Source organism: Tauraco erythrolophus, chromosome 29 (assembly GCF_009769465.1).
Source record: "Tauraco erythrolophus isolate bTauEry1 chromosome 29, bTauEry1.pri, whole genome shotgun sequence".
NCBI lineage: Eukaryota > Metazoa > Chordata > Aves > Musophagiformes > Musophagidae > Tauraco > Tauraco erythrolophus.
The window spans coordinates 5,099,927-5,114,709 of record NC_141493.1 but is presented as its reverse complement, the minus strand read 5'-3'; the positions used below and the strand labels follow the sequence as shown (position 1 = coordinate 5,114,709).

Here is a 14,783-nt window from a genome sequence, read left to right as displayed (position 1 = left end):
GTCCCTGCCCATGGCAGGGGGTTGGAACTGGATGATCTTTGAGGTCCCTTCCAACCCAAACCAGTCTATGATTCTGTGATTCTATGATTCTATGACATTAGCCTTCGACGTTTTGTCAGAAAATGCTACGAGCGTGGCATGCATTCATTTCTGTAACAGCATGTCTAGGAACATACAGAAACTCGAAAGACACCACATACAGCTCCTCAAAGACCGGACAGTGTCAACTAAGGGTGAGAGGAAACAAGCAGCAGACTGATTGGAAGAGTTCCTAAGAGGCAGACATGTACAACAGAACGATACAACTGAAAATCCAAGTAGAAGACGAGACGCCAACGTTTCCTTGCTGTCACCTGCTCCTCCTAGTCAAGCAGCTCGGGATGTACCAGGGGCTGCTGCGTCCTGCAGTAGGTCAGTTCGTTGTTCTAATCACGAACTGCCTGGGGTGTTGCATGTCCTGCTTTGGAGCACACATGGGAAGTAACTACAGGCAACATAACCGGCCATAGAATCATAGAATGGTTTGGGTTGGAAGGGACCTCAAAGATCATCCAGTTCCAACCCCCCTGCCATGGGCAGGGACACCTTCCACTACACCAGGTTGCCCAAAGCCTCATCCAACCTGGCCTGGAACACTGCCAGGGATGGGGCATCCACAACTTCTCTGGGCAACCTGGTCCAGTGCCACGTTTACGTATAAGCAGTAACAGGCAGCAGAAGAGGTTTTCCTAACTACTCGTGGAAATAAAGTTTTTGTACAACACGACTAGAACAAAGCAGTAACTGATTCAGGCTGAGCTTGCCTGTGTGGAGCCTGACCGTGGTACTTACAGGCAGGGTGAAAAAGGTGGGATGTTTAGATTCATCCTCGTATTTGCCTTCTGTTGAGCCTCCTGCCTCCACTGATTTCGAAGTGGTATTCTTACCAATCCCCATCGTTTCCAGAATGTCAAGGACTTGCATACAGTATTCAAGAGGATGCTTCTGGGATGAGAGGCCAGGTACTAAGGACAATTTCTTATTTTAAACAGCAGCACCTCCAGGAATCACAAAAGCGCTCAGGAATCCAGCTGGGACATTAGGGCTGCTCCTTTAAGTCTTTAGCATCAATGGCACCTAGAGCTGAAGAGACAAATGGATTTTTTCTTGATTACCTGAGATATATGTACAAAACACACATGCCCCGCAGCTTTGGTTCCCTTTCACACTCATGACTCACCAACTCTTATAATTCCTTGTTGATTTGCTAATTAGCAGATTACCATTTAAAGATAAAGCTGGCAGTATTCTGAATTCTTTCAGGACAGGAATACTGTGATTATTCTCTCATTCTTCTCCTATGGTCTTCAATTACCAAAAACCAAAGTCTGGTTTTGTTTCAATTTCACAGGCATTTCCATTGAACTTTTTGGGAACAAACTATACCCGTACTCCAGCTACGCAGCGATGTAAACCAGCTCACTATTGAACATCCATGGCAAAAAATACTTGTGCTTCTTCAAAGAGCACGAATTTGTAGACCTACTCACAAGATCACTTCTGTATAACTAAATCCTTCCTTTTAAACCAACTTATTTTTAAATAAAAAGCGTTCAGGAAGCTTAGACGAGACAGTGAAGTACACCCGACTTTTGGTATTTCAGACAGACAGAAACTGCTGAACACCCTTTACCCGAAACTATCCCAGTTGCACGAGGGAGGTTCAAAGTAACCTGCCTGATGATGCTGAAGCAACTGCTTCAGGATAAAACCGTGTATTTTAATTAGTAATATCACTCCTAGTTTGGCACAGCATCAGGAAAGATCGCACAGCTTACTGGTTCTCTTTTGTTTCCCCGGATGTGTCACCACAATATAACGTTCTCACGTTTGCTTCTTAAACTAGACCTGCCAGTCCATGGTCATCGACACTTTTGCCATTTCCAAGACTAAGGAACAGGAATGAACAGATTTGAACCTAAAATTCCCACAAGACAGCACAGATAATCCTGCAACAAACCCAAGTTTTTCAACCTGTGTCAAAAAAGCAAGTGCAGCTGCAGACACCTGTGGATGAAACAAGCTAAGCTACAGAAGAAAGTACACGACAGAACCTGAAAAATGGCCTTTTCAAAATCATATCAAGCAAAATTTTCTGCAAAACCAGGAACACCTCCAAGCAGCAAAACCCACTGCGCACTGGTGTTACTTCAAAAGCAAGTTAATGACGTTTTCAATTTAATTGCTCGAGGTGGAAATGCAGCTAGCGGACATTCAAAAAACACAGAATATATTAGAAAGTAAAATATTAAAAAGTAAAAAAGTAGTGTTTGGATTTTTTCTTGAACTTCCCTTCCAAAGCACAGCTCAGGAGAACACCAGCAGCTGAAACGTCTACCATAACTGCAATAATAATGAAGCTTGACAAAGACCCTTTCTGCTAGAAAACCAAAATTTTTCTGTTTGAAAAATTACAGAGCACTAATATTTTAGAACCTCTTAATAGCTGTTAATTGCTCATTTGCTAGAAAATTCGGGTTACTTGAGGTGAAAGAGATATTAATCTTTCAAAGCAATGTAACTTTTCAAGAGAGAAAATATACATAAGAAATACTACTTGGGCACTGAGATACCCTTGAAGCTAATTAAATCAAAACAGAATGGAAAATAGTGCCTTCAAATAAGGGTTTAATTAAGACTTGTTTCTTAAAGTAAATATTAAGATACCATGATTAATTATTTCTCACTTGAATTTAAGACTAAAGAAGACGACTAGTTTGAGTACTCATTGTCATGCTGTTCCAAAAAAAAAAAAAAGTCATTCCCATTTTTTACAATAACCACAGACTTCCCTGCGAAAGTGAAAATCTCCAGACACAGCAACTTTAAATTAGTTTGTCTGCCTCCCAGTTTGCACACAGATAACTGGTGATGCCTCTTCAAATCCTTACAGGAACATACGTCTCAAAGCTGCCTAAGCTACAGAGGAGGAAGAGACAGACACTACTCAAAGGTTTGGGAGGCAGTGGAGGTGTCTGGGTGTTTTGGGTTTTTTTTTTTTGTTTTTTTAAGGGTTTTGTTAGCTTTTACTGTAGAGGCAGGAGGGATTTTTTTTTAAGCACACACACACAAAAAAGAACTGAATTTGCCTTCTTCTGTCAATGCAGACATATTTTATTCTCCAAGAAAATCAGCGACGGAGACAGGCGTGGTTTACTCTGGCAGCTTTATCATCTCAGATTGGAAAGGAAAAGGGAAGGGCAGAAATTACACCTCCCCACCAAACACAACCACGCCAACAACCACCAGGGAAAGAGTTACACCAGCAGGAAAGCTGCCATTCAGGAATCTGGTTTAAGGTATTCCGGCACGGTAAGCTGCTTAGTTAGCATTAGCGAGCATCTCCACTGATGCAAAAGAAAAGACCATATAATCCCATTTTACTTTGCATTGCAAAACAGTAAAACTGCTATCTTCTCACAGAAGATGCGATCATTCCTCAGGAATTGTTCTTGAGAACTTCAGGAGAGCAGGCAAATATCTTGTGCCTTGTGTTAATTCTTGAGAGCTGCAACACAACAGCTGGAACGACAGTGTTTGGGTGACAACAAGCAACTTAATTAACAGGCAAAAATGGCCTCGTGCTACTTTTCCTAGAGAGAGGGAGCGTGTGTGTGTCCACACAAACACTACACACACGCGTGTCGGGAGGGCGGTCCAAGGAAAACGAGGAGAACAGATTTCCAGACTCTTCTTGTTTCTACTCAGCAATTAAACTCACATTTCACGGCACGGATGATAACCAGAGATTTTCAGAATACTTTTGTTCTGCAATCAGAAGCACCAAATTGAAACAGAAATGTTTAGGCAGCAGGAGATGAGGTTATCTGAGAGATATCACTCTTCTTTATCAGATCTCTCATCCCACTAACCGAGCACAGCTAAACACGGTGACTCAGACGTTTTATAGCCCTCTGTAACAAATCTAACTGATCAGAAGCTGAAAAGTCAGAGATAAAATTCAACACCAGCTATGTACACACAGTACAATGAACTATCCGCCGGCTCGGATTAGATGGAAAGGCTGGAAGTGAAATTTCCACCAGGACATTGATTAACATTCATCTCTCTCTATACCGAATTATCTTCAGTGCTCATACATGATTAACCCAGGAAGGCCAAAAGCTGACATGGGTTTACAAGCTTTAGATAAGATTAGTATCTAGACAAATAGCCTACTACTGCTGGGGATAGGCCAGGTGCAAGTTCACAAGAGGAAAACCTTCCTTGTTGATTGGAGCTGGGGAAAGGTCACTCAGTATCTTCAACACACAATTCTTCTTCCAGAGTTGGAACCATCGGGACAGGACACAAAGCCACAGGAGTGTCTGCTTTGACACAACACGGTAGTTCTCAGACTCTAAGAACGTAGACTATGTCTAAAACTCTTAGACTCTGCATTTTTGTGACTACTAATACCACGTTTGCTATTTACCAAGAGAGATCCTATTTCGTTTAATCAAGTTACAATGCATTTCCAAGTTCCCTGAAAGAAAAAGAAGTGAAAACCATGAGAGCTGGAGATGTACAATGCAAGACTGTAATTAAACATGATTTTCTTTTTCTTCCTGCAGTTTCTGCCTGCAAGTCATTACTTTGGAACCTCTACTGTAAATAAAAACATTCACTGAAGCATATAACAAAGGTTTTCCTACAGGGAAGTCTGCCCATATACCAAGACAGGCTACACAAAAAGCTTCTATTCCACAAGGTACCAAAGTGCATGCAAGTCTGCCCAAAAAAACAATCTGAAGACTCATCTCTTACCAGATTCAAGAGTTAACCTAGGCAGGGCAGAAGACACAGATATACACAAAGAGCTTATTAGCATGGAAAGGAAAAATGGACCATGAACCCCATTTAAGGAGAACGCAATATATACGTCTCTTCCCTTGCAGGCACCGTTTTCTTTGAAAGCAGCATCATTTGATCTAGTTCTTGGCTGAACCACCAAAAAAAAAAAATGTTCCCTACTTTTTCCTATTAGTTCAAGAATACTCAGTAACAACTACAAAAGATAAATAATAATAATTTAAAAAAAAATCTAATTTTCCGTGATAGCATTCATCTCTACAGTGAGAGTTGGGTTTTTTTTTTGAAAAACATTCATTAGAAAAGTCACCAGTTTGTCAGGTACTGTCAGACTGGAGCACCAGGACTGGGACACAAGGCTGTGTTCATATATTGTCAACACTACAAAGCTCATTGCCCCCTGTTTGCAAGAAGCAGATCCAGAGGATAACCCTTTGGAAGAAGCTTAGTCTGGACCTCAGGTTCCCCCATGATTGTCACGATGACTTTCAACTCTGAAAACTACTGTTTTTCCAAAGCGTAAGAATGATGCAGGGCTTTTTTTCCCCCCAGAAACTTTAAGAGGGAAGCAGCTCTATGTACTTCCTTATTTTCCAAACTTGAAACAAAAACTTTGGAAAACCACAAGGGTCGTTCCCAATTCCAACCGGATCTCAAATTTCTATCAACTGAGACGTTAGCCAAAATGCTTTAGACTTTGCACATCGATTTGTGTGGCCGCTTTGAATGGGCAGGAGGCAGCAGACCCAGCAAACACGAGCAACGGGCACAGAGTTTGTACACAGCTCCAGTGGCCTCATTTAGTGCTTTGCCTGATGGGGCCATGGAATTTTAGAACTGGTACCAGGTCCCCTGAAACCACAGCTGCAGCCAGAAGCTGCTGGATGATCACAAACGTTTTACTGCTCTATACAGTGGCAGAACTGTCCGCAAAGACAAATGGAAACTGGCTACCTTATAGCTGTGGTTTGAAAGGTAAGTGTATTCCCTCCTACCCCTCAGCACAGAAGAAGTGTCAAACAGAATTCAGAAGTTAATCAGTAGCCACGGTCCTCTCCTCTCCACCTCCACCGCGGAAAATCAGGAACTGACCTACATTTGGTGGCCCTACGCTGCTGTGCAAGAGAAATATTCATAAAGGAAGCACTACAGGCATGGTTAGAAAAAGCTGGCGATGCAACAGCACATTCTTTAGAGGGTAGGGATGGAAAAGTTCCCAGGAGCACTCGTGTAGGTATGTCACTGGTGAACATGTCGCACCACTTCAAGGAAGGAGCGGTGTCAGATCCAATCCAGCACCTTTTTGGCTTTTACAGATGGCTGAAGAGCCAAGAGCATTATGGAGATTACCATCAAAGTAAAGTGACAGATTAATTACAATCTTCAATTTATTATTTGTAATTAGCTGTCAGACTCATGTGGATAACAACAACTTTCTCCAGCAAGCAGAGATGACGCTCAGCCAGAAGTTGTCCAACCTTACATCCACCGAGGTCAGCTTCACCTACATTTAAAAAAAAAAAAAAATCAAAACCCTGGAGGTGATTAACCTGAACCACAGCAGCACATCTGCAGTTCCACCATCTCCAATGGCAGTTTCAAGTGTCTGGCATCTCAAACTCAAGCACACGATGTGTTTAACTACAAATCAAGGCATCCTCTACATCTGAGACTGTATTTTTGGCAACAGGCACAAGACAGAGATGCAAAAAGGGACTTGGACTCCCTGCACGTCAGGATATATTGTTGTGAAAATGAACCGAGCCCGAGCAGAAGATAAAACCAGTTATAAAATCCACTTTGCCCGCTCAGTACCCAACACTGTGAGCACTGCAGAGTGGTTTCTGGAAAGAGCACGCTGTAAACTACGACTGAAGATAAATTCTCAGTTCCTGTAGTGTTGGACAGCTATGAAGAATTTAAGCCAGTAAGAAAAGCACCAGATTTCCTTTGTTTAGTTTAAAAAAGTGCATTTAATACTACTCTACAGCACTAGGGACATATCAAAGAGAAAGGGCATGCTGCAGGACAGGGGTGCTTACAGTTTGGTTGCCAGCTGACGTTCACCAAGAGCCACAACGAAGTGGGACAGGCGGACACCCAGCTCGGATCGGCACGAGCGTATCCAGGGAGATGCAGATGGTTGCAGAAGGCGGCAGGATGGATGCCAAGAGATCAGGGAAGTTTTGAAAGAAACTCCTTCATGGAAGCACTGTACCAAACCCGGGAGGGAAACAGGAGTGTTTCTGGGCTTTCAAGACTGGCAGTGCAGACAATTAAGGAATTTTGTGGAGACTCCAATTAGCCAAGTTTACTTACAGGGTACAGCTACCCCCGGCGAGACGCACAATTCTACACAAAAGCAAGGCAATTCCCGGTTAATTATGGAACAGCAGCTTTCTCCAGATTGCTACTGGCTCTTGTTAAGCCTGTTGCACAAAACTTCTGTACCGATTTTGTGCCATTAGGATATTAAAGATTCCCTTTCATTAGACACATCTTGTCTTCTGTGCATCAGATGGGAGCCACAGGCACTGTGGTTTGTACTTCTATTTGTCCTCACTTTTACAAGTCCTGAGTTATGCTCTTTTTAATACTAGAAGATCCTTAGAACAAGATTCCCCCTGTAGCTCTCCAGCCTGCCTGCCACAGCCATTCATCTGCTGTTTAACAGCACAAATACAGTAAGCCTGAGAAACTCTTTCTGAGAAATTCTTAAAAATTAAGCAATACATTATCAAGGAGGTTTAGATAAATCAATGACCAAACCACACGCAATGAAACGAGCAGCAACTTTGCTACCCAAAGTTTTCCAAAAAGTTGCTTGATATTTTCCTGCAAAGCAAACAGGTCCTCCCCATTTCAAAGGATTCATCAACAAGTATCTCATCAGGAAGGCTAATAAAGCCCAACAAGTATTTCACATGATGCAATCAAAGTACTGTCTGCAGACCCACAACCACGAGGTTCAGTTACTTCACAGTGCTGGCTACGAGTGTGACATCCCCAGATTGGTACTTGGCACGACACCCGCGAGGTCCTCTACCTCAAAAACTGCTCCAGATACACAAGTGTGTCCAAAGGGTGTTTTTTTCCCAACCTTCCAGGGGATGTTGACCATCTTACGGATGTGAAAAAAGCTGCACAGCACTTGCACTTCATCTTCTGTCGCTACATGTAAAAACCATCTTCCTGCTTTAGTCCGAAGACCGGATTTTCCTCAGGCTGTTTTGAAACTGAGCCTCTTTGGTCCGAAAAAGACTCGTGATTTGTCTTTACCAGGTGCCTCTTGCACCCAGAGTTCCTTCCCAGGAAATGAAATTGCACTAAAACACTACCACGTCTTTAAACACTACAGAGAAGATTTTCCCCACCGCTCAAGAGCAAACTACAGTCACACTTAAAAAAGAAAGGTACACATCAAATTCCTAACACAGCACTTCACAAAAAGACATCATTTCCCTTCACCTGCAGTAGAAGCAGGCAAAGTACTGCTATTTTAAATACGCCCAGACTTCCTAACATTTAGGTTTTAAAAAACAAGAGCTGATGGGCACTTTAAGAAGTTTCTCATTTCACCTCAAAGCCCGTCTTCAAAGCGCAAACATATTCTTTTTTGTAGCACTAATGAATTTTTAAGTAGTTGGTATTTTGACTGCCATCCAGAATAGGATGTCTTAATAACTGACCAACGTTATTAGGGCATGTCTACACAAAGACAGGCAGGAAAGTTATGCCGAGCTCAAACCTTCCGTTGATTTAAAGCACATTAGCGAAATCTCATTAACTTTCTGTGTGAATGAGCTTGTTGAGAAGAGGACTTAAATCCAACTGAAGGAGATGTTTAACAAAGGAACTCACAGCTTTCAAAAACATGTTTGGTTACTCAAATTATTAAATAAGAGTTTATTTAGGCTGCGATTCTAAACCAAAATACCTGAAATGCAAATATTTCCAATAAGTATTGGTCAACCTGAAGGTACGTTTGGTCAAAGACATTATTGGTCAAGCTGTTCCTCGCTCATCTTTCACCCCACTACTCTCTCATTTAATTGTTCCAATAGGCAACAGTTTTGCCAAATTCCTGTGCATCATGTGCGCCACCTTCCACAGGTGATCCCATCAACGTGTGTGCAATGGTCTGCGTTCACGGAGTCCTAACGAAAGACCAAGACAGAAGCACGCAGAAGAAGTCACAAAATCCCATTTCGCAGAAGCGCACGCAAAACCTAGGAGATTACAATTTTACAGCTTGACCCAGAGTGATTGATATCAAACGACACCTGCGGCGTTCTCGAGATAGCGACGATGCTCACGGAAAATAAAAATGAAACAGCATATCACTGTTCTTTATAAAACACATCACTACTCCATAGTCTTACTTGCAGCACAGCACACCTCCCTCCCTGTTTATGGCACACATTAACTTGATTTATAATATTGTACAGTCCTTACAGTCTCCCTGCAGGGCATTAATAATCTAGGAATTCAGATACCTCCACATTATTACGGATGTTAATACAGCTCATTAAGCTCCTTCATGGCACCCCGAAAACAACCTGAGCGCACACTGGTTCTTTTCTCGGCTTTCTTTGTACTTCTGCTTGGCAATTCGATGAAAGCTACTTTTTTTCCTAAACCTTAATCACATTAAAACAAAGGTGAAGTTGGAGACTAGTCTAGGAAAAAATCCATTAAGCAAATCAGGGTAACGTGCCAACTGCTTCAACTCTGAATATGAAGCTCCTTCCCAAAGGCTCAGGCACTCCTACATCTACTTTTCAAAAGACCCTCACTCCTCGCTGAAAGAGAACAATTATAGTCCAGTAAGCAATACAAAACCAGTAATTGATCACACACTGGAAAAAGTTTACACTGAGTTAATCTACCAGACTTGTCTTGAAACAAATATTTCACTTCCAGTTAATAGTACTTAATAAAAGATCTGGAATTCGAGAAACTTTCAAAAACTAACCAAGACGCTGTACTTTTTTTACTACATAAAAAGTAACACATACTACTACTAAAAAACCCCTTTTTTACTACATAAACCTCATTGAAATTTCTCCCATTTTAAAAATTAAAAGGAAGGCAAAGTTTACAGATAAACAGGAAAGAGGGTAAAATAGTTTTGAGTCTCTCTCTCTGTAGCAGTAACAATTTTTAAGTGAGAAATTAAATCCTCAAATCTTTTAAGATATTGAAACTTAGTTATTAAAACCCTGAGTTTGCCAGGTTTAAGCTTTCTTACTCCAAAATTCCCCCACTAAAGCAGTAAAATTTTTGTGATCATCCCCATTAACACCCGAATTCAAAGCAGCTCTTACCTCCAGAGACCTGTACCAACTTCTAGCGGCCGCCTCCTGCGCCGCCTCCCTCCCAGGCGATGCTCAGTGCACCAGTTGGAATTGCAAGCCGCAGCCTGGAGGGATGCAGACATACCGAAGGAGAACTTTTATAAGCCGGCTGGGCTCACGGCATTGTATAACTGCACCGTGTCCAATCACCATCTCTGCGCGTTACGCAACGGCTGGGCGCAGGAAGACACCACACGGTCATCGACCGCTACTACACGTCTCTGCCACGGGCACGGAAAGCGAACGGACGGTCTGAGTAACAGCGGAGTGGGTACGGATCAACCCGGACGAGGAGGTTCAAGTGTTTTACACCAACCCGCAGAGCTACAGGGAGAAAAACCAGCCGGGGTGCCCAAAAATTCAAGTCACGTAAATATTTACACGCCTGACTCCAGCAGCTATAATCAGGATTGGGATTTTCTTGATCAAGTTAGCATTTCCACGAGCCTCCGTTGTGCAACTTGTATGGAAATATTTTTATTAGCAATTAGCCAGTTTGCAAGAGGTCCCAGATCTCAAAGCTCTGTTCCATACGACGAGGTTTAGCAATCCACAGCCGCACCAAGAACTGAAACCACGTCGCACAACTTGTGCTGGGCTCATTCACTTTCCTAACGGAAAATGCTGCATACAAGTGACATAAAGGGATGCAGAGGAAAGTGAGACAGAAAGGGAGGCAGCAACAGAAGTGAGAGACTTGAAACAACACCAACCAAACCCATTAATTAACGTGCAGTCCTTCTGCACGAATCTCTTCTGCTCTCCCAGACCAGTCTTTCTGCAGGAGGGCAGCACTAAAAGCTGCCCTTACACTGCTAAACATCACTTTATAATTCAGTGCATCACAGTTATCCTTTGCACACCATTTCTTACCCGCCGAGGGAAGCAGTTAACCTCTCCAGACACAGCAACGGGCTCGCGGCATCAACGAGACACCATCACCCCTGGAACTGCTACAGCAAGAATCCAAAGAGGCCACCAGCAAACAGCACAGCCCACGCTTCTACGCAGCGCCTCTGCCGCTCGGGCGCAACCCAGAGCCGGCCCAGAGCGCAGCGCTCGAAGGCAGGGTAGGATGCTCACTTTACCTGAAACGCAGCTTCTGACCCCAAATTTGTGCCGGCGGAAGACGGGCGGCTGGCGCCATCTGCCTCCCTGCGCTCGGCGGGCGAAGGCGGCGTTACGCAAGGGGAAAAAAGTCTGTCGCGTGGCGCCGGAGCGAGACCTGACCGCTGCGGGTCGTCGGCAGAGCCCAACTCGGCATGTTCTGGCATCAAAGCTGCGGCTCCTGAGCAGGGCACGTTTAATTGAGAGCGGGCGCTTGGTACGTGCAACGCTCTCGGTCATGAAGAATGCGTGGAAGAAAGCCAATTATCTCCACTAATTATTTCACACAATGCGCACGTATAGAAAACCACATTATGTTCCAGCATTTAATCTCCACTATAAAGAGATGTTGGAAAGTTTCCTCCTCCGCTTGCTCCTTTTCCAATTATCAGATTCTTTGTTTTTCACTTCTGAATTCCAAATGTTTTCACAAACATCTGCTCGTTTCAATACGGAGAAAGCTGACAGCCCTTACTGCAAGCACCACCATACCTTAAGTTTTAAGACTATAAAAGATAAACTCCTGCACCACAGGTCCTCAGACTGCCTGTAAGATTATTCATCTACAATACTTTTGAGGAATATGCTGGAAATTTATATTCAAGGCATTTGATGTGCTTACAGGGAGCTGCAGCGATCAATGGCAAGAAAAACCGCAAGGTTTGGAAAGAAATAAGCCATTTGCATTTTTTATTTTTTTTTTAACACCAATACCCAGAATTATGTCTCTTTTTTTCAACAGTTGCATTAAAAAACAGCAGGAAGTCAAATGCTGCTCGCTCTGAATATCAAAGTTCAAAGTATAATCGAGTTCAATGCAAGTAACATTACTTAAGTATCCAATTAAACAAGACTTGTCTATTTACCTTACCATTAAGACTAATCGCTCCCAAGTTCATCAGTGGTGAGCGGAGAATTTCGTCATTCATGAGATTTATTTCTGATGGCTTAGTATTTAGACTCAATAAATTAGTTCAAATAAACTTCCTACTAATCTGGATGCCTCCACTTCAAACCCAGCTTCCATGACCGACAGTCTGGACAGATCTAATCGCAGGCTGGTTGGTTAAAATTCCCTGCAGTGAATAGGTACTTAATCACTGCCATACTTGAGATGAATGTTCATTCAACATATAACTCTTGTGACTACTGTTTCGAGACAGTGGAATATTTCACAGTGCACCTTCAAACTCCATAACACTGCGAAAGACAGGCAGGAATGAACGGATGAGACGCTCTATGTGTTGCTGCACTTTATTGATGGAAGCGAAATCACAGCAGACAATTTATCTTGCTCTACCTTCAGCGCAGGAAGCGTTGCCGTCACGATCCTACAGGGCCAGTCATCATTTTTACTACCTGCTTAATATCTGAAATTTAAACTGATGGGAGCACTTCTTTTGCTTGAGAATGTTACTCCTAGGAGGAGTTCACTTCTGATTATTATGAAAAAAATCCAATTTTTTGCCTTCTCAGACATAGACTGTTCAGTTTAAGAAGGAAACAAAGACTTCAGAGTGCCCTAGTCAAACTACAAATGTTTGCTATGAGATACACATCGGTAAGCTAACTGACAATTTACAGAAAACATTCCGAGTTTGAATATTCAGAAATTCTGAGTGAAATTCCCTAGTTTTGCAGCACTCAAGAAGCAGGACAAAGGTCACCTATTCCCACTGTACTGAAAGTCATGTCTTGTGCATAGGGATGGCATACAACGGTTATCTCATGTGATCAAAACTGATAACAACGTGACTCAGTGACCGCAAACACCTGGTAACCAAACCCCTCCTTTGAACCTTCATCCATCGCCAGGTAACAACAAGAAAACTCACAACTAGAGAAGGCAAGTCTGATGCAGTCACTGAAAAACTGTTAAGAAGAGGTCCTCTGTTCCACAACTTACCTAAAAAAAAAACCAAAACCAAACAACCCACACCCCCCTACACCCAAAAAAAACTCTCAACACCACAACAAAAACTGTTCCAGCACTGCAGATTTAGAGCAATGCTGTCAGAAAAAGCACATTTTTGCAAGAACATTCTGTTTCATCAGGAGGGTGAGGTGGAAGATGCCCCATTTATGATGGCCAAACGAATCTCCCGACTACATCTCTGTAGCAATCTCTTAATTTAAGTATTGTTCCTACCAAAGTCATGGCAAACACATAATCTTTTACATCAGTGGAGAGATTCACTTTATAGAGCAGACTCCCATGAACATCTTCTGGAATACACTTAACATAACACAGCGAACACAAGCAAATGGCATCACATATTAGTACAACTTGGAACAGCAGAAAGACTAAGCCATTAAGTTTGATCTTGCAGAGACATTCACAAATCCGTCGAATTATAAAATCCTTGGAAAAGCACTTACCAGAAGATATGCTTTAATCTGAAAACATCTACTATTCTCTTCCCTAATGCCGTATCAAATATACACAAAGAATTACTGAAATTGCTCTGAAAGCTTCCTGTTTAGTTCAATGAGCAGTGCATGGTCCTGGGTACTACTTACACATACCCCTTGTACGTGACTCAACCCATGAAGACGTACATCCCTCTCCTGGAACAGGAAGAATACCCAGAGGCGATCCAGGCTAAGTGAATTGCACTTCTCCAGTTAGAGAACACAATGCTTCGTGCCCAACTTCTTTTCTTCTTGTATCCTGAAGCCAGTTACAGCTTTAATGTAATACAGTGTTTCTTAGAACTTTTCCCGTCACTGCGTATTTTTAAATACTTGTTAGGACAATGTAGGGTCTGAGACGTACATCAAAGCAGACCGACGGTTTGTCTACGTAAAGAAGTAATTACAAGCTGGAAGTGTCATTAAAAACACCTACGGATGATTTCTGGGCAAGAAATTATTTCCAAGGAAAAACAACAACAAAAGAGTAGTGAAGCCAAAGCCATATACTCTACAGGCACGGATCAAAGCGCTTCAAAAATTAATGGAGAAGGAATGTACTTTTTGTGACGTGCTATTGTATTCATAAACTAAGTCAGACACCTACATCCTTTCTGGACCTCCAGGTATGCTCATAATTAAAGGCGAAAACTCAAATCATTTTTCTTCTAAGAACTGGAAAAAGTAAAACCTGTTTGTTGGTCAACACGGCACGACGCGACGTTGCTGACTGCAATCCTTAAAGCATCACTACCTTCAGCTGTCCCCAGATGCCCAGGGAAATGCTGTCAGCTTCAACACATGCTTACAAAACAACAGTTTATGGCCCAAACTCAAGAATGTAGTAACTCAGTCACAGCAGCACTGCCCTAATAAGCCCAAGTATCTAATAACCCTACACCTAAGAAGCTACAAACAGAAATTCTACAGTTAGACTTCACATTTCTGACTTTAATCTCTTCATTTCTCAAACATCACGCCACAGAAGCACACCCTAGGTGCACTCACGGGTTCCAGCCACGAGCAAAAACCCATGATCTGCCCCAAAGCTCTGAC

At 42.6% G+C, this 14,783-nt stretch overlaps 1 protein-coding gene across 4 annotated transcripts in view; it reads right to left on the bottom strand.

The window, feature by feature from the left end:
* Positions 1-14,783, bottom strand: part of SLC23A2 (solute carrier family 23 member 2) — a 68,281-nt gene that overhangs the window by 26,829 nt on the left and 26,669 nt on the right. For all 4 annotated transcript variants that reach the window (XM_086628127.1, XM_086628126.1, XM_086628124.1 and 1 more), the window contains one exon: positions 832-1,122. In XM_086628127.1, the coding sequence (XP_086484253.1) occupies positions 832-963 (132 nt within the window). In that variant the 5' untranslated portion in view covers positions 964-1,122. The remainder of the gene's footprint in view (positions 1-831; positions 1,123-14,783) is intronic.